This window comes from Acomys minous (genome assembly GCF_964271855.1).
Source record: "Acomys minous genome assembly, chromosome: 14".
Taxonomy (NCBI): Eukaryota; Metazoa; Chordata; class Mammalia; order Rodentia; family Muridae; genus Acomys; species Acomys minous.
The window spans coordinates 87,349,132-87,375,765 of record NC_140496.1 but is presented as its reverse complement, the minus strand read 5'-3'; the positions used below and the strand labels follow the sequence as shown (position 1 = coordinate 87,375,765).

The following is a 26,634-nucleotide window of genomic DNA, read 5'->3' as shown; positions in this document are numbered from 1 at the left end:
GGAGAAGAACGAAGGAGGGAGAAAGGAAAATCAGGTGCAGCAGCCAGGAGACCAAAGGTACAAGAAGAGGGGGTAGCCAAAATGGTTGGATGTAATGGGAGTTTTGGTTTCTTTGTAAACTCAATTGTGCTATGTAAATATGTTTTTGTTCTAATCCCACGTGTGGGGTTTCAGTTTGAGCTTTAGTTTGTCTGCAGCTGTTAATTGTTTCTTGCAGGGGCGTGGCTTTTGCCAGCTGGTAAGGCCTTCCTCCTGCGGCATGGAGAGGGCGTGGCCTAGGGCTCTGAGGCTATAAATGAGAGCTCAGAGAGAGAGAGAGAGAGAGAGAGAGAGAGAGAGAGAGAGAGAGAGAGAGAGAGAGAGAGAGAGAGAGAGTGTTATGTGGTGTTGGTGGTGTTGGTGTGTGGTATGTGGTGTTGGTCTGTGGCATGTGGCAGTTTGAAGGGACAAGTGATGTGTGGCATCTTGGAGCAGACAGATGGAGAGAAACGCTTCGAGGCACAGTGGCTTGGAGGAAACTGCTGGCTGCTTCTGTTGTTGATGGAAACTGGCATAACCCCAAAGACTTGTCCATGCTAAACATCCAGGAGAAGTAAAGGGGGTCCCTTCTCCACCAGCCTTTTCCTTCCTAGGTAGGGCTAAACACCACAACTAGAGTTTTGTTTTTTGTTTTTTGTTTTTTAAAGAGTACTACAGTTGGATTATATAGGGAAAAGCATGCCTGCCCCCAGGGCTGGAGAGTTGGGACTAAGGGTGAGGTGGAGTCCACCACCCAGGATGGCCCTTGTAGTAGGCAGGAAACTGAGAGATACAGGAAGAATCTGGCTGCTAGTGTTTGCTTTGATATGTTGAATAGGTGCCTCAGTCATTTGTTCAAGGTTTGAAACCTAACAGGAGTGATTTCACAGAAGATGGAAATAAGCAAATCCACTAATCATGCTGAGTCTCCATTTTGGAAAATTTCTTGTAAGAGAGATGGTTGTGGGGAGTATAGTGCCCATCCTTAATTGTTGTTGAAGAAGCTTCTAGAGACTTCTTTCAAGAGCTTCCTGAAGGCAAAGGAAGAATCAGTGGAGGAAGAATCATAAGTGGAAATTTGTTGGTTTAACTTTATAAATAGCAATTGCAACCATTGTACAACTGTACAATGAGCTGTCTTGGTAACAGTAAGCTGGGTCACCTCATGGTGCTGATAACCAGATGATTCCCATTCAGGCTGAAGACTAATACCAAATCCTGTTGAAACTCTTAAAACTTCAGGATTCCATGAACATTTTTCCCATAAGAAAACACAAGTCACTTTGCACTCAATTTTTTTGAAAGAGAAAAATTTAATATATTTCATCTTATTTATACATTTCCCCTAAATTACAAAGTTGAGAGCTGCAAATATATTCTGCTACAAAGCTTTCTGTAAGAAACATCTCTATAAGAAAATACATCTCATTAACATTTCCTGTAAATAAATTATTTCAAATAATAATTTTTGAGAGGGTGAATATAAGGGAAATAATGTGGAAGCTGGATTGTAAGTGTCGTTGCTTTGTAGAAAATTCTGACCAACATGTTCCCAATTTCACGCCACCAAGCTTAAACCACAAATTTTGCTCCTGGATAAATTAACCTACGATTTTTTGCTCTAGCAGACATATGCAGAGCACAAACCATTATCATCCTGGCAAGATGTGTGTCAGAAGCTGACACTCGTGGGGCTGGACTTTGAGAGAACAGGTGGGATTTAAATAAAACAAGAAAGTGGTGTGGGGGCTACAAAAGTATAAGCTACAGCGTGATATCCTTTTTTCCCTTTCTATACTCTAGATGTAATATTTAGAACTATGTCAAGTCAGAGACTAGGGAAATGGTTTCTGGGAGTTTCTGTAGATTGGACAGATGTTGATTTCCCATGTTACTACTTGTTAACTCTCAATAGTTGCAGAAAATAGAAACTATGTCCATGGCAATGAAATACCTACTCCATCGGGAGGTTAGTACAGAAACTTCTGATGACATCATCAGTCTAAAGCTTGGCGGGGGGGGGGGGGGGGGATATAGGTTCCTTTTGTACCACCTGGCTTAAGAGAACCCAACCTGTATGATCCTCTCATATTGAGACTATTTTACGACCTCAAAGGCGTGAAATATTCTGGGGCTAGGGTGGACATGTTGCATCACTCTGAGCTCATCCGCATGAGGACAGTAAATCCCATGGAGAGTTTCTACTTTGGTTGTGGAGCTTCTTGTGTCAGTCATCAAAGTTCAGCCTGTGCTTCAGACACATGGCCTTAAAGCTTGGGCAAATGACAGGATCTCTTCTGCTCCCCCGCTGGGATCCACACAGTACAGCTGTTACTCAAGTCTCTAGTGTCTGCTTCACCTTACTGGTCTCCAGCTACGCAAAGATAAATGTATTTAGCAGTCTAATTCTATCACCTGTAGGGTATGTCAAAGCTTTGGCAAAACAGTCCCTATTCCATTGTTCAGTCCCCCTCCTGTGTTGGACATCTTTAATGTTTTTGAAATCTGTGAAAATTTTGTCCTGTGGCTTGCATTGCACTAGACACAATAAATGGCTCTAGCTTGAGAAGGCATTCCATTTGAGATGCCGTTCCTTCACAACACAGCAACTGTTTTTGTTTTCTATCCGTCTTTATTAATTCGGGTGCAATTGTTTGTTTAAAAAAATTAATTGTCTGAGGAGACACATGTTTACCTTCTTCTTCTAATGTCTAAATGCCATGCCAGGATCTTGAGGTGATTTGGAAAATATCGACTGCCTTTTCTTCTTGTCTACCAAGGCCTTTATTTGAGAAGTCAAAGGAGAGTTCCGAATTAAAAGATTATTTTTCTAATGCAAATTAACGATGCTGCGTATGTTTACTTCCTGTTCATTCAGTTTTCCCATGTTTTAAAGATGATCTTATGTCAAGGGACAGTTAGTGTAATTTATGAAACTGTAGCTTTGAGTAGAAATATGGCTTTAGGTTATTTTTTATAGCCATTGCCAATCTGAAGGAACAGTCCCCTCCAGCTAAAGATGAACTCTTGGGAAATTGCATGGTATTTGCCAGCAAGTCCCCCGGTGTGTTTTCTTTTTAATAATAGCATTTTCACAAATGTGTACATTATTTACATAAACAAGTCGCATAATGGAAACACTGGTTGTGCTTTGGTTGTCACTGTCTCTATTTAATTCAGTCCTGCCCTCTTGCACTCCACATTTTCCCCACATTCCTTATTCTTCGGCCTCCCGAACTCAACTTCCCATCATGCCATAATGCATTAAATACACAAATTCACAGTCTGCTAGCGATTTCTCTCCCAGGGTTTATCAGATCTTCTGGCACACGTGGAGTCTGGCTTTGGAGGAGTAGGTGGCATCTTTCCACACTTTGCAGGACAGGCCCTTTGCACAGTCACACCTCTGGAAAATCTCCAGCCCATGAGAACCCTTCTTGCGTTGTTTGGTACAGACTTCCCCCTGATGGAGCACCGGTTTGCAGATTTTGGTCCAGAAGTGACGAGCACAGCAAAATCCATCAACGCAGTCTGATGATCTCAGGCAGGGGTCGCCTTCATGTCCTATAGAAAACATGACAAAGAGGGATTACAAGTGTTCTTGAGGACAATTTCTACTTTACAGTCAGAATCACAGAAAGGGCTTTTACTCACATTATCTTGCATTATGTTGCCACTGATAATGAAAAATCTTGGATTCATAGCAGTTTTTCTCTCTTTACTCTTATAAGTCTACTTTTTTCTCTTTCCATTATCTACCATCAGAATATGAAGTTTAATGAACAGCTAGATTGTGCTCATGTTCAATTGGTCATGGTCTACTTTTTGTCCCTTTTTCTCTGTGTGATTATGTATGTATTGTACATATATGCATGCTTTTTGGTTATGTGGGAGTGCTGTGTGTGTGTGTGTGTGTGTGTGTGCATACGTATGTGCAAGTACATGTGTTTGTATAAATGTGAAAAGACCAAGCCTGAGGTTGGGAATCACCTTCCATCACTGTCTGACCCTACTCTAAGCCAGGATCTTTCATTCAAGCCTAGAGCTAGCCAGTTGCTCTGGGGATCTCCTGTCTCTCCGTTCTGTGGCTGCAGCCATAGAGAAGCTACCATGCTCCACCCAGCATTTACAGGGTGAGGAGGATTGGAACGCCTGTCTTTGTATTTGCATGGCGAGCACTTTAACAACAGACTCAGTGCCCCAGTCTATAGTATAACTTCAGATATTTTCCTGATGATTCTTTCCTCAATGGGGTGAATTGGAGAAAAAAAAAGCATCTGTTTCAAACTCATTAACTTGATGTCTTTTCAACAGGTCTAAACAAAGCTGTGATTCAAGAAAGCTGCAAATTTCAAGGATTTTTTTTTTAAAAGAAGCAGAATGACAGAGACCATCTGAGACTGTTGAGTTAGAATTTGGGGGAAAGTGCTTGATCATGGGTGGGAGGTAATATACTGGAGCATTTGCCATTAGCCACTGCTTACATCACCAAAGAAAGATAACAACCCCCCTAGCAGCCATTAATTGACAATCGCTCCTTAGCTAACAGGGTAACCTTATCAGCCCCTCAATTTCCTGATGGAATGTTGACGTGATCAGTCTTGTCAGGTCTTGCATAGATGACTATTGCTACAGTGAGTTCATGGATGCAATGGCCATGTTGTAGCCAGAGAAGCATCACCATTTCTCCCCATGCTCAGCCTCTTCCATTCCTTCTTCTCTTCTTCCATGTGCTTCCCTGATCCTTGGACAGAGTAACATAGATGTCCCATTTAGGGATGAGCATGCAACCATTGCCCGTTCTCAGCACACTGAGCAGTTGTGACTCTCTGCACTTATTCTAACTAGGCTATCTTCAAAGTCAAGTTCTTCCCAGATCCTCACAAAGCCTTCCTGTGTGCTTGAACATGAAGAAAGCAGTGCAATTGCCCGGAGGCTGCCCACACTCCAGTAAGAAATTGCAATAAGACTATTGGGTCAACAGTCTGGAACTGCTTCTTCAGCATGTGATTGCTCTCTTCATTTGAGGTAAATTAAGCAGTAATTTTTCCCTGGAAAAGTACTACAGTGCTTATGCACATACATATGTATGAAACCGTGCTTTCATACATTTCAAGAGTCTATCTCTTTAGGCAGTACTGAACTTAGGGTTTCGTCAAATATATTTTTAGCATCTATTGAAAACATACTATGTCATTCTCCTTTCACCTGTAAATAGCTCTAATTTTATTAGAGATTTTCTCTTGATATCATTTATCAGTTGAGTCCAGCTGTGAAAGCAGAATTCATAGCACACGCTGTTTAGTTCAGAGAATTGGTCACATGTGTGGTGGTTGAACTATGAATTATGAGAGATTGGTCAGCTGCAGGAATTCACTACCACATTTAGGGAAAGAGACCCCCAAGGAGCAAGTGATGTCAGCAACTAAGGGCTATATTCACTAGCCAGAACCTAATAGCCTCACCTGACAGCAGCTGAAGACTCAAGGAAACACAGCCATGCCAGAATACCAGTGAGAGTAGTAAGCTGTTTAAAGCCAGCCAAATGCTTCTGACAAAGAGTGGTAGGAAATACAGCTTACGAGGAGCTGTGAGACAGACCAGAGCAGAGAGATGGCAGCCAGCCTAGCTCAGAGCCACCAGGCTCAGCAGTAACCAAGAGCTAATTTTAAAATATGTGAGATTACAAATCTGGGTACTGTGTGCACACACAGGAAAGATTATGTCGCCAAAGAGCACCCACCTACACTCATCTTGGCTGCATTGCTTTGTGTTTTAGTATAAAGCAGAGGTTGCCGAATATTTGCCTTAGCTGCCAGATTGCAAACACATTAGGGTTGTTAGGCTTTGGCAGCTCCTCAGTTGTGTTGTATTGTAAAACCCAACCACAGAAAAGACCTAAATGAATGTGTACATCTGTGGTTTTGTGAAGCATTATTTTCTAAATCTGGTGATGCAGATGAGGCTCAAAGGCCATCGTGTGGTCATCTGTGGTCTAAAGGGTTCTCTGTCATTCTAGATGTAACTTCTTCCACTGTCAGACTTCAATGCAGCTCACAAGGCATTCAACACAACAGGTGTTTCTAATTGCACTCAACACATTTCATGTATAGTTATCCTGCAATAATCGAAAGATTTTGAATAAGTTCTGTGACTTAGATAATCTGTTGGAGTGAGGAAAGGCACGCATATAATGCCAACTAGTTAGGAATTTGCTGATATAGAAATAAGAGTTATGGGAAATAATTTGGGATCTTGGTATGTACAGTGAAATGATACCTAAAGAGAAATTATTTACCAACATCTTTAGCAGTATGCAGAGAGCCACCAGCATTCCAGCTACATCAATGGGGTCAGATCTTCCCATTGAGGAGGAGACTGGCTCATTAGAAGATGAAGATCTGGGATAAGAGCTTTGTCGTGAGACAAGCTATGGAAATAACAAGTTTACAAAAGGAAACTAGGTTTTCACATCAGGGCTTCCCAGGGTAGTTTAATTCAATAAACACTCCCAAGAACAGGGAGATGCTCCATTACAAAATTCCTTAGAACACTGGGCATTTTTTAAAAAAGTATAATTTATTGAGATTACATCCTGACTATTATCCCCTCACTTGTATCTTCCTGCCCTCTTCCTCTTTTGCCCTACTCCCCTCCCCTAGACCTCTGACAGAAAGGGACCTACCTCCTCCCTTACCATATGACCACAGTCTACCAGGTCTCATCCAGATAGCCTGCTTCCCCTTCTTCTGTGTACCCCTGGGCCTCCCCACCAAGTGGACATGATCAAATCCGTGTCACCAGAGTTCATGTCAGAGGCAGTCTCCACTCTCCCCACAACCATTGAGAATGAGCTGTCTATTGGCTAAAACTGAACAGTGGGTCTAGGTTTACTGCATGCATTGTCCTTAGTTGGTACAGCAGTTTGTTGAGACCCTTCACTGTGTTCAGATCCACCAGCCTTGATGGTCTTCCTATGGCACTCCTGGTCCCTCTGGGACATTCCATCCCCCGATTCTTCCACACTGGGCATTTTAAACTACACACATGTAGAAGATATGAGGAATACACAGATACATTTAGGAGAGACCTCCTTTGAGTTTATGTCTACTTCATGCTTTCAATATTTTACTAGTAGCAAATTAATTTCACACTATTCATTTGTTATTGGTGACTGGAGAACTCTGAAATGTTCTGATGGGAAGAAGGGAACATCATAGTTATGCATAACCCCACTGCATAATCCAACTGCTTCTCGTAGATGGGTTTATGGATAGCATGCCACCTGATTGTTTAGTGAAATCAATTTCCTGAATCTGCAAAGGTAAAATAAATGGCTGGGAATTTAATTATCAACAATAATATTTCCTCATTCAGTTTCACAGTGCTCTACTCTTTGATAGGTTTAAATCAAACAGGGTTGTTTAGATTATTTTTTTTCTCAATTTTCATGTGAAAAGAGGCAGGCTTACAAAACAGCATGGCAGGTCAGGCTACTGCTTTTCCCATAATATATTCTCTCTGGCAGTACTATGAAATCTCTAGTATTTTCAAAATAAAAAAAAAAAACACCCTATGAACTCAGTTTAAAATTATCCATTAATGAACATTTCAATGATGGATTTATAGAACCAAAATGAATTAACTATCTATACTTCCTTCTGCTTCTTTATAAAAGAAAGAAAGAGTAAACAAACATGGGAGAACAGGTGGGCCTACCTTTTATATGAGGCATCTTGGTATGTGGCCTTCCTAAATTCTGCCATCCCAGGTCATGGTTGGAATAGTGACCATGGTTGCGATCTCTATGCCGAGTGCCATCCAGAGCTGGGATGTGAGGGGTCAGGATACTCTCAGTGACTGGGATGCAGATGCCTAGAAATGAGGATGGAAACAGACCACTTTAACTCTATAACCTGTGATGGTCATCCTGATCCATGTTAGGAAGACATTCATGTGCCTATTTCCTCATCTATCAACTGTCTTATTGCCTGTTAGCTCATTAATTTACTCACTCACTTATTGAGGAGAGAATACTTTGGCTCTGAAACCAAGCTTTCTTGATCTGAATTTTGCCTTTTTCAAGATCAAATGACACTGTGCAAATAACAAAATGGGAATAAAAACAGAATTGATATCATTGAATATGCATAGTAAGTATATGCATAGTATTTAGAATAGCGACATCATGAAAAATTAAATCAGTGTCTGCTATATTTTTTTTAAGTCATTTGGCAAGATACCTGTCAGGGCTCCTCTTTGTTCATGAGAAAAACAATCTTGGTCTAGCCTATACACTTCTCAAATGGTGTGAGGCCTTCCTTCCTCCCTTCTGTTCCTCTCTATGGTAATCACAGCAATTTTATGCCTAGAGGCCAGAGCAGGCATGACATTATGAGACTGACTGTGTCATGTGTTTATGCCTAAACTTATGTTCTAACCACTTTCTGCAATTACTTAATCGGGTATTTGCGATTGCAGTTCATTATTGGTGCTGAGCAAATGTCTGTCTGTCGTTTCTACAGGGTAGAGTGCAGTCAGGCTACAGGTTAGAGTCCTTTGTACTTGACAGGCCTATCATCCCTTACCTGTAAAGGCTGTTCCAGGACATCCTGGGTATAAGTAATACCTGGTCAAGAGACTCACAGCTGCCCTGCTTATCTTGTCAGTCATATGTTCAGCAAAGAAAAGATTCAGAGAATTTTTTTTTCACACCACACTTCTATCTCGCAGTAGCCTAGATTAACATAGAACATAGTCCAGAAAGTGGCCAGACCATGGAAAAGCTAAGATTCGGAAGGTGACTCTGATATCTCATAGTTCCCCATCATAAAATGTTTATAGGTCAGGAGCCTGGATGGAAAACCCCTTCCACATAGGCCAGTGAGGAAGAAAGGCCTGTTAACACCTGGTGAGCTGTCGTACCGTTGTTGCAGCGGGTACCAGGGCAACACATGCCATCTCTGTGGCATCGCTTCTTTTTCCTCCGGCAGACCATGCAGGCTGATGATCCTTGGTGGGGACTGTGGCAGTATCTTCCGATTTCGCATTCCTTGTCACTGCTGCAAGGGTAGGCCTGTCATCAGATAGAACACACAGGAAGCAGAGGGTTAGCTGTTGGGACACTGAGAAGGTACCGAGGCGGCAAGCCTTAAGGGAAACTAAGTCCTATTTTGAATGATCTACACCATTGCGTGGCGTTTGGAATGTTGGTTCTTCAGGGTGACCCTTAGCTGATGACTTTTGCTATTGTTTTTTGATGATGACAGAGATTGAAACTGACAATAAATTTTAAAGTAAAAGGCACCATGAAAATAACAGTTCCCACACACTTTTATTGGCCACTGTTGGAGTCAGGATTTATACCTCATACCAATAGGTACCTGCTGTGAGAGCGACTTTGGAGGCAGTTGTATTGTCACTCACTACCTGCAGAACATAAGAGCAGCTTCAGCACTTCAGTTCCCACTTGCTACTGAAAGTGGGGGAACAGTAAAACGGAAGGACCTTTGTGCTAGAAGTTAAAGCATGTTAATCTTCCCAATAAGTGAACAAGAACTTTTAAGAGATGGCTCAGTGGTTAAAAGTGCCAGCTGTTCTTCCAGAGGACCTGGGTTCAATTCCCAGCACCCACATGGCAACTCACAACTCTCTGTAACTCCTGTTCCAGGGGATGAAACTCCCTCATACAGACATACATGCAAGCAAAACACCAGTGTACATATAAAAATAAAATATTTAACAAAAATAAAAGAAAATCTTCTCACAATTTCTGCCTGTGAAAAGGTAAGAAGGAACATTCCCAGAATAAATTGAGAAAAAAACCTGATAATCACACAGAACAACATCCCTGCCCCTAAACAAAACATAAGACCCTCCTTTCAGCTTCCTCAAGAGAGCAATATCAGAGCTAGAAAGATGCCAGACTTCAAATCTCCACAACTCTCATCCAGCCCAAAGAGGCCCTTCTCATACATCCTGCAGTAACTATGCCTTCAATTTGTTCAGGAAACACTATTTAGTAATGTATTTCTCCACCCAGCAATAAGTCTTGAAAGCTATTTAAGATGTATTTGATTGTGACTCAGAAGATAAAAGTAAAACACGGACTCCATTTATGAACACCTTGCCTTTTGGAAGCTCTTGGAACATTTTACATGTACCTGTTCAGAGACTGTAATGTCACACAGCACACTTAGATTAGAGCGCTGAGATAGGTCCTCTTTTGTTGTTGTTTTTCTTTCTTTCTTTCTTTCTTTCTTTCTTTCTTTCTTTCTTTTTTTTTTTTTTGTTTTGAAACAAGGTATAACTATATTGCTATGTTTGCTAGGACTCACCACATAGACCAGATTGGTCTTGAATCTTAAACTGGTGACAATTCTCCCTGATTCTGTCTCTAAGTACTGGCGTTATGAGCAAGCAATTCCAGGCCTAGCCTACTTCTACTTTGTTTTTTTTTTTTTTCAGTGTAATACATTAACTTTTAACTACAAATGAAAATCATATTTTTGAAAGCTTTGATTTTCGCTTTGAAGTGTGCATAAATGATATAAAGATGAAACTGTGGATAAAATGTTTGTGTCTCTAAAATAATTATTCTGGTTGGGTGTTTCCATTATGAAATCCCACTTGATGTCCTGGCCCCACACATTGCTTATTCTCTCTCTCTCTCTCTCTCTCTCTCTCTCTCTCTCTCTCTCTCTGTCTCTCTCTCTCCCTCCCTCTCTCTGTCTCTCTCTCTGTGTCTCTCTCTGTCTCTGTCTTTGTTTCTCCCTCTCCCTCTCCCTCTCTCTCTCCTTCTCCCTCTCTCTCTCTCTCTCTCTCTCTCTCTCTCTCTCTCTCTCTCTCTGTGTGTGTGTGTGTGTCTCTCTCTCTCTCTCCTTTCTACCACATGTTTACCAGGTATATCTGATCACCTTCAACTAGAAAGAGGAAGGCAAGATGAAGTTTATGTGTGAGTGTGGGATGAAATAGGTTTTATCATCATTATAATGTATTATTTACCTTCGTAAGCTGACTTTCGAGAATCTGAATGAAGCTGAATTTACAGTAGTAGGCTGTTTTTCAAGATCCCAAGACTGATGAAAACAAAACAAATGCCACTTCCCGCCTTGCCACACTCTTTCCCCCAAGCACTTTACCCTTTTTCTATTTAAACTCATTAATTTTAACTGAAGCACAATTCGCATGTTTCCGGTTCATTTACATTCATTTCATCAAATTGTTTTGCAAGAAACATTTGATGTCTTACAAGTCTTTCCTTCCTCCAAAATAGGACATGTTCTCTCAACAGAAACAAACATGTGCTACCTAAAACATCACGTGCTATTTACGACTCAGCAAATTATCCATCAGTTCTGAATAAAAGCAACACAGGCCCATCCTTAAAGAACAGACTAGACTGGAGAGACAAGTTCATGGCTAAATGTAGTTTATTTATCCAGAAAATTGTAGAGGGGGCATAATTTTTCCTCATCCTCAGTTATTATAATTTGGAAATAATTGGTGTAGATGGTGTTATAAAAATGGTCCATTCTAAATGGCAATTTATAACTGTATAGAAGTTTATAGAGATGGGTCTGGTTAACTTTGGTGTGCAAATTTTTTTATTTGCAAGATACTTTGTAATAAAGTTTATTAAAAATAAAATAAGGTGGTTCACATATAGTATCATTTCAAATGGGGTACTTGAAGCTCAATCTTGTTTAAAACAAAATATGTGGCCGAACATACAGTTTTATTATGCTTCTGTATGCCTTTTGCTTAGCTTGAAGTAGAAATGACACAAGCAAAGACAGTATTTAGAATTTTTTAAAGCATGAAATGTTATAAATATCTTGTGCCCATACAAAAATCCTAGAAGGAATAGTTGGAAAATTTGAAACTGAAGTTTAATAATTTTAAATACAAACATGGCTTCTCTTAAGCTTATAAAACTCTTAGCACTGGGCATGGTCCGTGCATGCCTTTAATCCCAGCACTCAGGAAAGGCAGAGGCAGGCGGATCTCTGTGCATTTGAGGCCAGCCTGGTCTACAAAGGGAGTCTAGACCAACTAATACTACACAGAAAAATCCCGTCTCAAAAACCCAAAACCAAACAAAAACAAAAATCTCCTGTCTACAGCAAACTACATAGAGTATGATACATTCCATATATGTTTTCAAGAAGGAACACAATAAATTGAATGAAGTAAGTTTGAGGGAAGCAAGTGGTAGTTGGAGACATGCCTTGGCTTTAAAAATCAGTGTCTCCAGCACAGATTTACTGAGGCATAAATCCTTTTAAACCTGATTATTATAAAAACTCCACAAAGTATAGAAAAATGTAAGCCTAACTTACTAACAGCAATGCATGTGTTACAGCATTGATACATCACATTTTAGTAAAGAATTCTAGACAAGATATTTCAGCACTAACATGAGGGCTTGGCCACTCGTCATTTCATTGTTGTTCTATTGTGGTTTTTTTTTCTATTATTAAATTGTGTCACAGCAGGAAAGCAAGGAAAGAGACAAGAAAACCAAGAGATAGGGCCTACTTCATGAGGCCCTGAAGAAGTGATAGGCATAGTAATGAATGAATGTGCTTCTGGTGAGAAAAATAAACATACTTAAGACTCCCATTTAGGAACTTGCACAAAAAGATCTTTATTTCCCATGTACTTTGCTCTCAAGAGGCTCTTACTTGGTTGCCACTCGATGGTAGCTTGTGGCAAACATAAAGTAGGTTTGAAAGCCCTAGCCAAAGTTTTAATTTAATATTAATAACATGCCCACCTGGTCCTTATTTTAGAGATTTAAAAGTAAAAGGCTGGTCTGTTTCTTATTATTAACAATTAGTAGCAGTAGCAGTGGATTTAGTGACTTTGTTGACTTAGTCACTGATCAAGAGACTAGATACCTGTGGTGTGTGAGGACCAGTGGCAGTGTACTGGAAAAACAGTGTCTCAGTGCAAGAACTAGAATGAGACCTGTATTCTTCGTCCACTAAAAACTTCCAGAACTCATTAGAAATCCCATTATTTTTCAGGGACCATAGTCATTCACTACCCAGCCACAAGCATGGTTATGATCTAAATTAATTAGGAACACCTAATAAGAGGAGAGGATTAGTCATAAATTAACATGATTAGCTGTAAATATGAGAGCTGTCCAGAATCAGGTTAAAACAAAACAAAACAAAAACAAAAAGACCATTGGCTAGATCTGGGTAGGGGTTTAAGGTTTACCGCCTGTATTGTCCTTGGCTGGTGCCTTAGTTTGAGCGGGACCCCTGGGCCCAAATCTGCCTACCATAATGTTCTACTTGTAGGTTTCTAGGACCCTCCGGATCCTTCTACTTTAAACCCCTACCCAGATCTAGCCAATGGTCAGAACAGTCTCCACCGTTGAGTGGAGAGTGGGATATGACTTTCTCACGTACTCTGGTGCCTCGCATTTGACCATGTCCCCTGGAGGGGGAGACCTGGTGGCACTCAGAGGAAGGACAGCAGGTTACCAAGAAGAGACTTGAGACCCTATGAGCATATACAGGGGGAGGAAATCCCCCTCAGGAACAGTCATAGGGGAGGGGAATAAGGGGAAAATAGGAGGGAGGGAAGAATGGGAGGATACAAGGGATGGGATAACGATTGAGATGTAACAAGAATAAATTAAAAAAAAAAAGACCAAAGACATTTGTCTTATCCCCTTTCTAGTCTATAAATATAATAGTTTATTTCCATAAATAGCTACACTGGTGATCATTATAACCATGACAGGAGGGAGGGAGGGAGAGAGAGAGAGAGAGAGAGAGAGAGAGAGAGAGAGAGAGAGAGAGAGAGAGAGAGAGAGAAATATACTGGACACAGCTTGAACTGAAGTCTACCCAAAATCAACATCTCTTCTTAGTATATAGAGATATTTACAGTTTTAGCAATAAAATGGCAGAGACATTAAGTAACTTTTAGAAACACATAGTATAATCAGTGGCCGAGAATTTGAGTATGCTGAGCTCTGCCTTGGCATCAGTCTTCATCCTGAGGGATCAGGACCAAGAATGTGTCATGGTGAGGGTTTTGCATCCATAGAGACAAGACTGTTCACTGGTGAACTCTGTGCTAAATACAGAGACTAGGAAAGTAAACTTGTCCATCTTTCTAATGCCTACAGCCTGTCCTGTAGCCATTTTTAGAAAGACACAAAACTGGTGGGAAACACAACCGAAGTTGTGACAAGGATTCCAGTTCTTGACAACAGTTTAACTATGTGTAAATCAGAATTATAAGCAGAAGCCTGATGTGCAAATAATGAACAAGTAGAATTCTAAGGAGCAAAGCAAAATGAAACACAGCCTAGTCTATCTTATTTGAAACAATTATGTCTTTGTTTCATCAATAATTGTCAAACTTCCAGGAGAAAGAGTCTGTTAATTAGTTTTACATATAGGATTGAGTTTTCTATTTCTTCTAAGGCTTCCCATGTTTTGAAGATGCAAATGTAACTACTATGTCAGTTCCCTGGAATTATCAGGAATATTGCTTCAGTTTTCTCTATAACACTGACCAATGAATAGACCTTTGGCCACAACCAAGCCTCCCACATTCTCAAAATAATTATATTTTTCCTGTGATGGAGGAGGGGAGAGAAGAAGACAGAAACATCACACATTGTTCATGTAGGATGGCCGGCCACCCATCCAGATTCTTGCAAGATCGACCTACTTTTGTTGCTGTTTTAATCTAGACAATTCTTTGTCCCCTTGAGCACTGTTTGTAACAAACACAGAAGTTGGCTGGAGCCAGGAAAACGTCATCAGCTGGACAAGCAAAAGACAGCCTGCGGGGTGAGGGGGGACAACCCAGCTGTGTGAATGAAAAACATTTGAGTGGACCGAGGTTGTAACAGTGAATGGCTGGGGATTGGAACATATCTTGGGGGCACTGGTGTCCGAGCAGAGACAGTCTGGCCATCACACTTAGGAAACCAGGGCTTTGTCCTAACACCTCAGAAGGAAGGGTAGATTCCTGGGTTATGACACTCCACCTGATAGATTTCCACAAGAACATAAAGTACACTGCTCCAAAGGCATGCACTTCAAAACTGCACATGAAAATTCCATGACGGGAGTGCTATGTGCACTATACCTCAGTCTGCTACGTGCAGAATGCCCATCAAGTCCTTTGCATACTATTACCACTAGTTAAACACATTTGCAGACTCATGGACATCAGGCTGGGAGGTAGGAGCTGTATTAAATTTGAGAGATATCTCAGATTCTCATGGTGGGTAGGATATGAATGTTTAGGTTCTTTCAAACAGCTGTTTGGCTATTGACTCAGCAGTCAGTAGTTACTTGGCCTGACTACCAATTATCTCCCAGGTACTTTTAAAAGCTAGCTCTGTGATCTGCAAGTGTTTGGCTAGCTGCTCTGAAGGTTGTTTTGTTTGTTTGTTTGTTTTTGTTTTTTTGTTTTTGAAAAAATGTGCACACTCTTGCACATTTAACATCTGAAATTTGTCAACATGTGTTTGTTTTGTTAATGCTTATGTTAAATGTTTTGTTACATTAACCTCACAGTAATTTAATATGGTGCAATAAAATAGATATAAAACAGCATATTCATCATAAAATTAATTTCAGTCTATTTTCCCATGACCATTTCCTTTTCGATTAAATACTATGGGTTGCATTCAGTTAAATTTCAAAATGCAGAAGACATTATTGTAACTTTTAATATTCTGTTCCTACATTTTCTATGTTTTCACTTAATAATAAAGGAAAAGGGCTAACAAGATGTCTCAGCTTGTGAGATCACTTGCCACCAAGACTGATGACCTGGGCTCTATCCATGATGGCAGGAGAGAACACCCTCCCCTAGGCTGTCCTCTGACTTCCACATATACATGAACAATATGGCACACCTATTCACACATACAGTAAATAAACAAATAAATGTAATCAATAGTTTAAAAAGCCAATGATAGCACAAAGAAGGTAAGATTTTAAGACAGAACATTCAAAATAAAATCATTCAACCCAAAGCTTTAGCCAGATAGGGAGTCACAAAGGTTAAAAGGCTGGAGAATACAATACCTGTTAATGTTGCCTGGGTTATAAACTAAGAATGGTGATTTCTTCTAGTATCCTAAAAATCTATAATCCTAACAATAAGGAGACAAGGCAAGAGATAAGGCCAGCTCAGGACCAACTTTGGCTACATAATGAATTCAAAGTCAGCCTGGACTATATGAAATGCTATAACACACACACACACACACACACACACACACACACACACACACACACAAACATTAAAATGTTTAAGAATTTTACCTATATCTTCATCTATAATGTGTTAAAATGTTCATCAACTCAGATGTAACACCGGGCAATTTCAAAAAGAAAGGACTACGGATATTCAGAATCTGGAAGCTAAATTAGTTAAAATAATGTATGCTGCTAGCATTACGAGGAGGCATAGTCTCACAGCATATTCTCTCATCCTCTGGCTCTTACAGTCTTTATGCCTGCTCTTCCTCGATGTTCCCTGAGCATTGGGTTCAGGATTTGTTTTGTAGGTTTGGAACTGGGTTACACAAGTATGCATTTCTGTAGGATGTGGTATGGTTAGTTGTGGTTTTCCATAATGCTTCCCATCTGTTACAAAGAAAAGTTTTCTTCATGAGGGGGTGAAGCCTACACTTCTATCTAAAGATTTAGAACTATACCCACAAAATATCATCAACATGACTTCCTCAATATGGACAACAATAGACTTGCTAAAACGGAAGGGGGAAAGACCATGACCCTTCAACCTTTCTCAAGGAGTGACAGGCAAGCAAGTAATTCTCAGAATGGGAGAAATAGTCTTCCCCAGGTAATTACCAAATACCAAATGATCACACCAGAGAATATTCAGACAAGTAGCATTATACAGACTGAGCAGCTTATATCTTGTGTGTGTGTGTGTGTGTGTGTGTGTGTGTGTGTGTGTGTGTGTCTGTACATATACTCATAAGTGTATAATATATAGATACACACACACACATACACACACACACACATGAATATAACAACAATCTGTAAAAAAGAGGTCATGAATTTGAAAGAAATCAAGGAAATGTGGAGAGGTTTGGAGGGGAAAGAGAAAATGAAGAAATGATGTAATCATATCAAAAAATGTTTAAGTGAAAAAATAACCCAAACAACAGCAAAGCAGCCATGTAATCAACATGGCTGACTCTACAGCAAACTTAGTTTCCTAAAGACTACAAAATAACTTGTGTTGTTTATCCCATTACACATATTTATTTTTAAAGAAAAGATAGGAAGTTGAGTTTTGTCACAAAAGTTAAAAGGCCAGAGAATAACTGTTAATGTTGCGTGGGTTATAAACTAAGAATGATGATTTCTTCTAGTATCCTAAAATTCATTAGTTCCACAATTAATTTAGGAATTCCAACTAAGTCCCAAAAGGAAAAGTTAATTTTATAGAATTTGGGGTAGGCAAATCTCTGTCTTTGTGTGATCTACTCTGGTCCTTTTTCTAAAATTTCTTTTACATTTGAGATTATAATAAAATTGTATCATTTTCCCCTTCTCTCCCTTCAAACCCTTACACATAGCCCTCCTTGCTGACTTTCAAATTCAGGTCTCTTTTTTTCATCAATTATTGTTACATGTATACATGTACATGTATGTACATATATACCTACATATAATCTTCTCAGTCTGTATGAGATTACTTAAGTTTTCAGGACTGACCACTTGGGAAAGACTATTTTCCAACCCTAGCGTTTCTTAGTCACCCACTGCTCTTTTAAGTAAAACGTTTTAGGAGATGCTAAGAAACTCTTTTGAACTTGTTCTCAAGCCCAAGTTCTCAACTGTGGCTTATGTTACCCAGTCACCCATCACAGAGTGAATGGGAGAGCTAACTTCCCATCTAGTCAGAGAATTTATGGAAAGCTAAATTAGGCTTACCCGGATCTTCACTAGTGTTGTATCTTTTTATCCTTCTTCCCATCAGTATGACTAGTCATTCTCCTTCACTTAAAATATATAGAACATCCTATGCCTATCTATGGTCACAGCAGGGCATGGGCATGTGCTTATATGAGAGGAGTCCTGTGGATTTGGTGGTTTTTAAGACCAAGTCCTTTTTTAACTCTGTGACTGACTGAGTATAATTATCCAAACTTTTAAAAAAGGAATATACTGCTCAACTTTATGTTTTCTTCAAAGAATTGGGGTTGATATTCATAATTTTAAAATGTCATCATAGTTTTGCAAATTTGCCCGACTTTACGTCTTCAGAAATATACCACAGTGAGGCACAGTTTGTACTTGTACTATTTGAATTATGCCTCCATATTAACCTGCTTTATGACTCTATGATAAGTTGGTGAGTTTCATTTGTCCCTTGATAAAATGGACTGTATTTCCCTAACTTCAGTAGTGCTTAGTTAATCATAAACATTCCATAGATTCTCTTTAAAACTACTTATTCACATACTTTTTTCCCCTAGATATTCTATTTCCGTAAGATTGGATGGGGTCCAGGAATCTGTCTTTTAATAAGTTGTGTTCAGGTGAACACACATTAAGGGAAGACAGAGAGGCATAGCTTTAGAGAAGTTGCCAGGATTAATGATTCATCTCTTGTACGTATCATACAGATGATGGCAAGTCATAGACCTGACACCTTCCCTGGACAGACAAGGATCTAAATGGAGGTTGTTTCCATGGCAACAACTGAGTCTAAGAAAGTGACCCACTGGCAACAGCTCTCTCCAGAAAGCTTCACCTCCACACCTAGGAGTCATCCACTGTGCTTGAGGGATAGTGTGGGACTTTCTGGAGCTCTGTGAAAAGTAAAGGAAGAGAAACACACACATACATCATCATGCTTTGCAAAGAGCACAGTGTGGACTTGGAGCTGTCAGCACATCCATTATTGTTTCATTGTTTCATATCCTCACATGGTACACACCCGTGACATGTTGGCAATGGATAGCTATGCAGCTCTCTTTGCATTTTATATCCTGAGGGTATCCACAAAACAAATAGCTTCCATCCCTATATGATATATGAAAGACAGATAATGTGAGCTTCTATCAATGTGTGTTCTTAATATGGCATTCATTTTTCATTTCTCAATGAAAAGAACATTGATGTTTACAAGTTGATGTTTAGGTTGCTATGAAAACATATACTTGTAACTTACTGCTTTAAAAGGAGTTTTATGCTTATAAAACTAGCCAAGGTTGGTACATATTTCTGAGTTCAAAATATAAAGACTTGGTAATTTCAATGTTATATGAGTTCATGACCAAATGTTTGCTTATATATTATCATGAATTTAGAAAATGATGGCATTTTTTGCTGTGGCTGTGCATGTAATTATATCCACGGGCATGTGAGTGAGTGTGTAGACGTTATATCAAGTTATCTCAGGAAACGTACCAAGAATATGTGGTATATTTTACCCGTGGGAAGGCAGACAAAATTATTATTGAGAGTAGAAGGAAAGAGAAAATTTAGGATACATGTAAGCCTTTAAACCATTTTATAATTTACCGTAGATACAAACATCTCTAATTAAAATTAATATAATTTTTAAAGAGCTAGTATGTCAAGACTCAAAACAGAGTTTCTTGTTTGTTGTTAACTTACGCCGTATGTTTTTGTTTTAGGAAAGAGCAGTTTTCCTTAATCCAAAGCTTCCTGCAAGAGGTTCAAGTAAAGGCTCCCCAAGCAAACTGTTCTGAATGAGTTCATAAATTTTACCTCCTTGGAACAATAAGGCTATCAATTAAACATTCAAAAGCATATTATCAGATGCATACATCTCCACACAATGCATTGCTCTAACAATTACTTAACTAGGCTGTTTGTTGTTATCTTGGCTGATTTCTCGTGATACAGACCAGTCACATGGCAACACCTCTATTCCCCTGTTGAACTCTCCTTCATTTCCTCCAGGAATCAGGCCAGACAAAGCCAAGCAGCCACTGGCTACATTTTATTCTGATCTCGAGGAAACATCTGATAAAAGCAGATAAAATTTGAAAGGCTGCTCATTTCTGGTAAAAAAGATAAAAAGAAAACCCAGAACAGTATCTGCCTTAATGTTCATTTTGCAGCAGGAGAACTTTCCACATCTTTTAAAGAATTCTATGAGTAAATGTTGCTTTAAAATTATAAGCTGCTCCTATTAGAGCTCAGAGGCTGTAAATAAAACATGCAGAGTTTCTCCCTCCAGGTGTTCCAGTGTGGAGAGGTAATGCGGTCAGGAAAGCTGGCCCAATGTCTATCCAGAGGGTTACGGCAAGCTCTGTTCTCTATAACTATCATCAGATTGCGCTAAGAAGTGCTTTGTTACAAACATAGGACAAGGATGTGATTCACAATTCATCACAAGGAACTCTGGGAAAAGCAACTGGACTAGGACTATGACATCTCTAGCCAATGTATGGGAGCATGTAGATGCCTTGTCCTATCATCCATAGGATGAAGGACTAAAATAAGCCGCTTGTCCATTAAGAGGAAAAAGAAACAGAAATTACCGCATATGATGAGAATTTTACCAGCCTCGTTATTTGCAATTTCATCCTGATACCTGAGTTTATGGTATCTATAGAATTCAGCCTCTTATCTCTAGTCTGTCCTTTGTAGCTTGCTAACCAAGACTCTCTGTCCCTGTTGTGCTTTTTGTTTGTTTGTTTGTTTTGGTTTTTTTTCCTCTGCTGCTTGGATGTGCTTCGATGTCCGGTTGATAAGACAGATGAGATGTCACATAACAATTTATGCACAATACATGCCAAGTATACACTTACACCATCAGTTCAATTGTTTCTGAGTTCCAAAATCCATGACAACTACGGATGTTTGAAGCAATTTCAGAGTGTCAACTTCATGCTAGGGTAAATGTCTCCCAGTGGAGGAGTGCTTGACTTTCTGACAGATGAAAGTTGACAGTGGCCAAGGTCACTTATTTATTTGAGACATTTTTAAGATGACTGAGTGGAAAAGTCTTAGATTGGAGAATAGTTTTACTTTTAGTTCCTGATAATAGCAATATCACCACATGTTATTTATTAAAATAAAGAACATTTCCCCCCCAAAAAATCAGTATCTCAGTATACATATGGACTTAGTTCTCAGCCTCATACCCTTGTGAACCAATTTACACTCTTACTGTATAGAAAAAATAAAGGAAGGCCAGCACACATGGGGCCAGGAGTTATGTGTCCCCAGAACAGCATGCTATAGAGACATCACTCGCTGGGTTAGCATCAATTTCTATCAAATTTTTCTTTCAAAAGCTTCGGAAAGGAAGGAAATTATAATCCAGATGATGGATGTTTTGATATTTGGTGACCCCAGTGTTCAAATATCAACCTCAGAAATGTGGTGCATCTTGTGATGACATATGCAATGTGTTAGTTATCCCAAAGAGAACATACTGAGGACATCGCCCACCCTGCCCCCCCCCCCAACACCACCCACATCCAAGCGCATCTGCTTTGGTGCGGAGACCCGAGCGTTCCCAATAGAGCAAAAAGGGTCAGAATATTTGTTACCAGATTAATTGTTTTTTAAAGTCTTGTTCTAGGGTTAAGTCACTTTCCTCTCATTCTACTGGCTCTTTCTGTGCAAAAAGTATGCTCCTCTGTATTTTTGCGGCTTCTATTTGTGGGCCCCTGGGCATTACTAAAGATGCGCAAATGTATTGGCATTGGATTTTTTAAAAAACCTCCATGTCTGACCTTACATTCTAGCAGCCTTTGTAAAAAAAAAAAATAAAATAAAATAAAAAAAATATATATATATATATATATAATTTTAAAATGTGAGTACAGGAGATGAGTCTGTTCTGGCTCAACACAGCCAGAGTGCCATTTTTACTCAGAAGGAGGTTCATGAAAAAGGCTAATGACACTTTTTAGACAATGATGCTAGGGTCATTCTAAAGCCTTTCGCTTAAAAAAAAAAAATCTGCATCCCATACCACATGTTCAAATATGTCCCGAGCAATATTTAGAATGCTACACAAAATCTGTCTAGTATTGTTTGCTCATTTTAACCAAAGAAGAAGGAAGCTATATGGAAATTAAGATTACCAGAAAATATTTCTGTTCTTGCGTGGGTGAAGAATCTATTTTCTATCTACCACTCTAGGCTCTGCATCACGCACTCCAGCTAAACTGGGCTACATGCATAACCTCTAGCCAGTCCCAATCCATGGCTATGCATTTAGAAACATTTTCCCTCTACGAAGAACACCCTTCCTCCACCCCAATTCACACCAGGGCACTTCTAGCTCATCATTCAAAGACTGCACCAACGTGCTTCACTTTTGGGCAACTTTCCAGGTTGAGGAGCCACCTCCAGTTGAGATAGGTATGGCATTTATATCTCTGATAGAGGGTTAGTCTGTACCAGGGCACGGAGCATGCTCTGTTGAGTCCTTCATCTACCTTCTTTATGTTCTTTGAGTAAGGACATTATTCTTTACCTCTGTTTCCACAGAGGTTACACAATATACAGAATGTATTAACATCCCTCAACATGCCTTCCCTTGAGTTGATGAGATTTTTTTTTGTTGTAACAGTGACAGAAAATTTATAGAATTAAAATGACCAAATATTTATACTCAACCAGAAATGATAGGATAAAGTTCAAAAAAATTAATGATGACTTTGTAAGTATTTTGTATTGGCTTTGAAGGTCAGTAAAATCCTACTAAACCTGTTTATAGTCTACAACACTATATATGTTTAAGAAAAAAAGGAAATTGGATAATGGGGCTAGGAATTTAGCCATTAAATTCTCTCCAAAAGTCTCTGTCTACGCCACTAGACTCCCCTTTCTTTGGAGCTGTCATTAATGCTTCACCTTATAATCTTCTGCTTCTTCTTCCTATTTTTCATGTATAAGTTATTAGAGTGAAAATTAGGACCCTTCACTTCTAAGTAGCTGTAGATTTTCTTTGCCAGGAAAATGATGCCCTGATAGTTATCTGGTGCTGTAATTGTGTTTGATCTCTTTCCTAATTGTCCTCTGGAAATAGTTAAGATTTTTGCTGTGTTGAAACACTCACAATTAATAATTCTTGGATGAGAGAGCTGGTCACTGACCTTTTCTAAGTATTTGTTTCTATAGCTTCTTTGCTTTTGTCTCTAAATATTGTCTTTCGATTGTATGTCACGTGATTGCTTCCTAGTTAACTACTACCATTGTGGCAAAGAAGATAACCCATGATGGCATTCTCTAACATTTTAATGGTATGCAAACTTAAAAGATCTCAATGGTGACAAAATCTTAATTCCAAAGGCTTAGAAATCAGTACAAAGCAGGAGGACACTCTCCAAGTATGTTTTTGCAACCAATAGAATTCCCATTTAACCACTAATTATAATATCAAACAAACTGAGTACAACATGACTTTATAAGACACATTAAAATAGTGAAATCACATTTGTGTGTCAGTTTTCAACAAACATGTAGATAGTGCTTATAGATCTTGAACAAAATGCTTTTCAAATATTGCCTATAATTCTTGTTCATATGAACTCAACTTCCATAATCATGCCTATATTTGTTTGAATTTTAGGAAAAACCCAAGCAAGTTCTGGGTCCTGGGTCTAAATTTAACAACCTATGAATGTTTGCAAAAGATTGTTTTCATCTTTGTCTGAGTTAATATTTGATTCTTGCAGAAAGATCCTACGACACAACTTGGCTGGGCAAAGGGGTGAGAAATAAGAACTCTGTCTCCTAGGTGCCTTCCACCCACATCAGTTCTACACAGAAGGCCAGTCGGTTTTGAACAGGTTGAACACTTACAAGGATCCCGTGCATTCGGGTTGCACAGAATAGACCAAAGTGTTGGGTTCCCTCACTCCATATGAAGAGGAAAGACACAGTAACACCTGGGCACAGCAGGTATCAGACAGGATGGGTTGCATCTGACTATTAGATTTCCTGGGTTTAAATGCACTCAGCAGAACTTCATTTGCACAAACAAGAGAAGTTGCTTCCACACTAAGATTAGATGAAGTGATTTTTTAAATTATTATTATAAAACCCAACACTAGCCAGGCTCCTGTCTGAGAATAGATCAAAAGCATAACAATGTGCTTGTGAACTGCTTTTCATCTGCCCTCCTGGAGCACATCACTATACATGCTGATCACATGCTGCCTGGGTTAGGTGTAGGATGGACTGAAATGCCAGGACCACTCCAAAACATGTTTCGAGGGACAGACTGAGCATCCCGTAGCAGAGAGAGCCATCCTTTCTTTACCAACAGATCATGAAATCCTTATGCTTCCAAGAAACATTAGAATGTCTTTTATATATAGAAACATTAATAAGGATCAACAAACTCACTTTTTTAAAAAAGCCTAGACTTGCTTTCAGGACATTATTCTGGGACAAAATGAGACTATTTCAAAACCCAGTTTCACAGAATGATCAGTTCAAGGTGTAACAAGCCTGTGACTGATTATAAAACAGCAATTAATATTTAGCAGCCACTGTACATAGACCTTTCTGCCTTCAAAATTAAGTTAATACTAACAAATTAATTATCTGTCACAAACTAGCAGCACATGTTTGGAGAACTCCAAGAACTTTAGCATCCATGTGTGTCTTCTTGTCATGCCTGGACTTGGATGCCTACATGGTTAGATATTAATAAACATTCTTGCATGTACACAGATGGGGTAGCAGCGCACCCACATCCCAACATCCCAACATCCCAACATCCCAGCATCTGGCTGCCTCAGCCAGCAATGAATCCTCAACTCAGACCCATGCTAAGGCAGAAAACATGTTTGGAGTGATAGAATGGCGTGGTTTCCATTGAAGGCAAATTTAAATGAAAATAATAGAGAAATTGTCTGGGAATTTGGGTGCATAACCTGGGTGTGGTAGCAATGAGCTTTCCCCATTTCTTACTAGAGTTCTGTAACTCTACGTGTACCCTCAGCTCAGCCACAGACCTGGAAATCCACCATCTCACAGGCCAAACAGTCCTCCTCCTGCTAACAGATGCCCCAGTCACATAGCCTCACTGCAGACTGCTCATATTTCCATGAGACCTTGACAATAGCAAGACTTGGAGACTACAGATATTTTGCAGATGTGCCTTTCACAAAATGATTTCAGAACTTTCCTGGACATTTATTGTGTGTGTGTGTGTATGTGTGTGTGTGTGTGTGTGTGTGTGTGTGTGTGTGTGTGTGTTGCTTTATAGAAAATAAAAGGCAATCTCTAATCTTCATTACAAATTGCAAATGTTAATTGTAATCATTTTTTTCTTTTGTAATTTCCAAACTTACCAAAGCTTATTAAGTCCCTTTTCCATATGTGGGGGAGCATGGAGGATTTATTGTTAACTCTTGGTTTGGGTGGTGGTGTTTTGTTGTCTTTTAAAAGTTTGTTTCTTTTAAAGAAATGGCTGAACTGTTTGTGGATGAAATAATATGACAGGTAGGATGTATTTTATTATTGCACTTATTTTTTTTCTTGGGAAGCAAGAAGCAGTTGGGGACTATGAATGAAACAAGACTAGCAACGGCCTAAGAACGGTCAATGCTACAGGACCAATACGTGAGGCTCAGACATATTATTTCCTCTACTTTTGTATTTGCTAGAAATTTAAGGCAGAAGTAAAGAAGATTAAGGGAAGGTCTGGGCCCCACAAAGACCAGCAGAACACAGAAAAGAATCATGACACTGCCCTTGTGGAGAGTCATAACCCAGTACTGCTGAGACAAGCTCAATACATCCTTTGGTGGAATGCACAGGAACCCCGATACCTTGGCATAGAAGAGGAAGCATTGGTATGACCAAGCTGAGTGATAATCTAAGCATATGGGGTGTCTTGACTTTTGTGTTCCTCTGCAGGTCTTGGGGATAATTGGGATATATATATATATATATATATATATATATATATATATATATATAAAAACATGTGATATAACCAGGATTATATCACAACATGCAGACATTAAACATGGTCCCTATAGCCCATGCTCTCCTCCACTACCCTAGCCTCATCATGCGATAATTCTGTTATAAAAAGTGGTTTTTAATGTTGCATTGTTGATAGGACTTGCAAAAGCAAATGAACAAACGAAAAGAAACAAACAGAAAGCCAGCAGCTAAGTGTCTGTGTTTTCTGAAGAGCTGACCCCTGAAATACAGCACCCTGTGGGTGGCACATGCATTCTCCCATGGAAAGAGGAAAGAGAGTTAAGTTGGGCTTCTACAGTGGTATTAATATAAGTGTCATATACCATAAAATTAGCCCCTTGAAGATGAATGGTTACACTGGACAATATATTCGCACACTCACTCACAGTTGTTCAGCCCCCCACTTCTGCTTGCAACATGTTTCATAGCTCTACAATAAGCCCACTTAAGCAGTTTGGGGAGACACTAGACATCTTGAGTGGCCAGGTGAGGAGGCCTAACTTAGAGTCTATATAAATGGCCCGAGGTTAGTTCATATAAAAGCTAGAAACCAAATCCAGTTTTTCAAACTCTAAATTTATTAGCAGACCAGAGGTTCTCAAATATTTGCCTCCACCAGGCAGCTAGTGAGTGCATCAGAGGC

At 39.4% G+C, this 26,634-nt stretch overlaps 1 protein-coding gene across 2 annotated transcripts in view; it reads right to left on the bottom strand.

The window, feature by feature from the left end:
* Positions 1-1,307: 1,307 nt before the first annotated feature.
* DKK2 (dickkopf WNT signaling pathway inhibitor 2) overlaps positions 1,308-26,634 on the bottom strand; it is a 93,320-nt gene continuing 67,993 nt past the window's right edge. For both annotated transcript variants that reach the window (XM_084756368.1, XM_084756369.1), the window contains exons 2-4: positions 8,944-9,094; positions 7,738-7,893; positions 1,308-3,582 (exon numbers count right to left, since the gene is read on the bottom strand). In XM_084756368.1, coding sequence (XP_084612494.1) covers positions 3,332-3,582; positions 7,738-7,893; positions 8,944-9,094 — 558 coding nt within the window. In that variant the 3' untranslated portion in view covers positions 1,308-3,331. The remainder of the gene's footprint in view (positions 3,583-7,737; positions 7,894-8,943; positions 9,095-26,634) is intronic.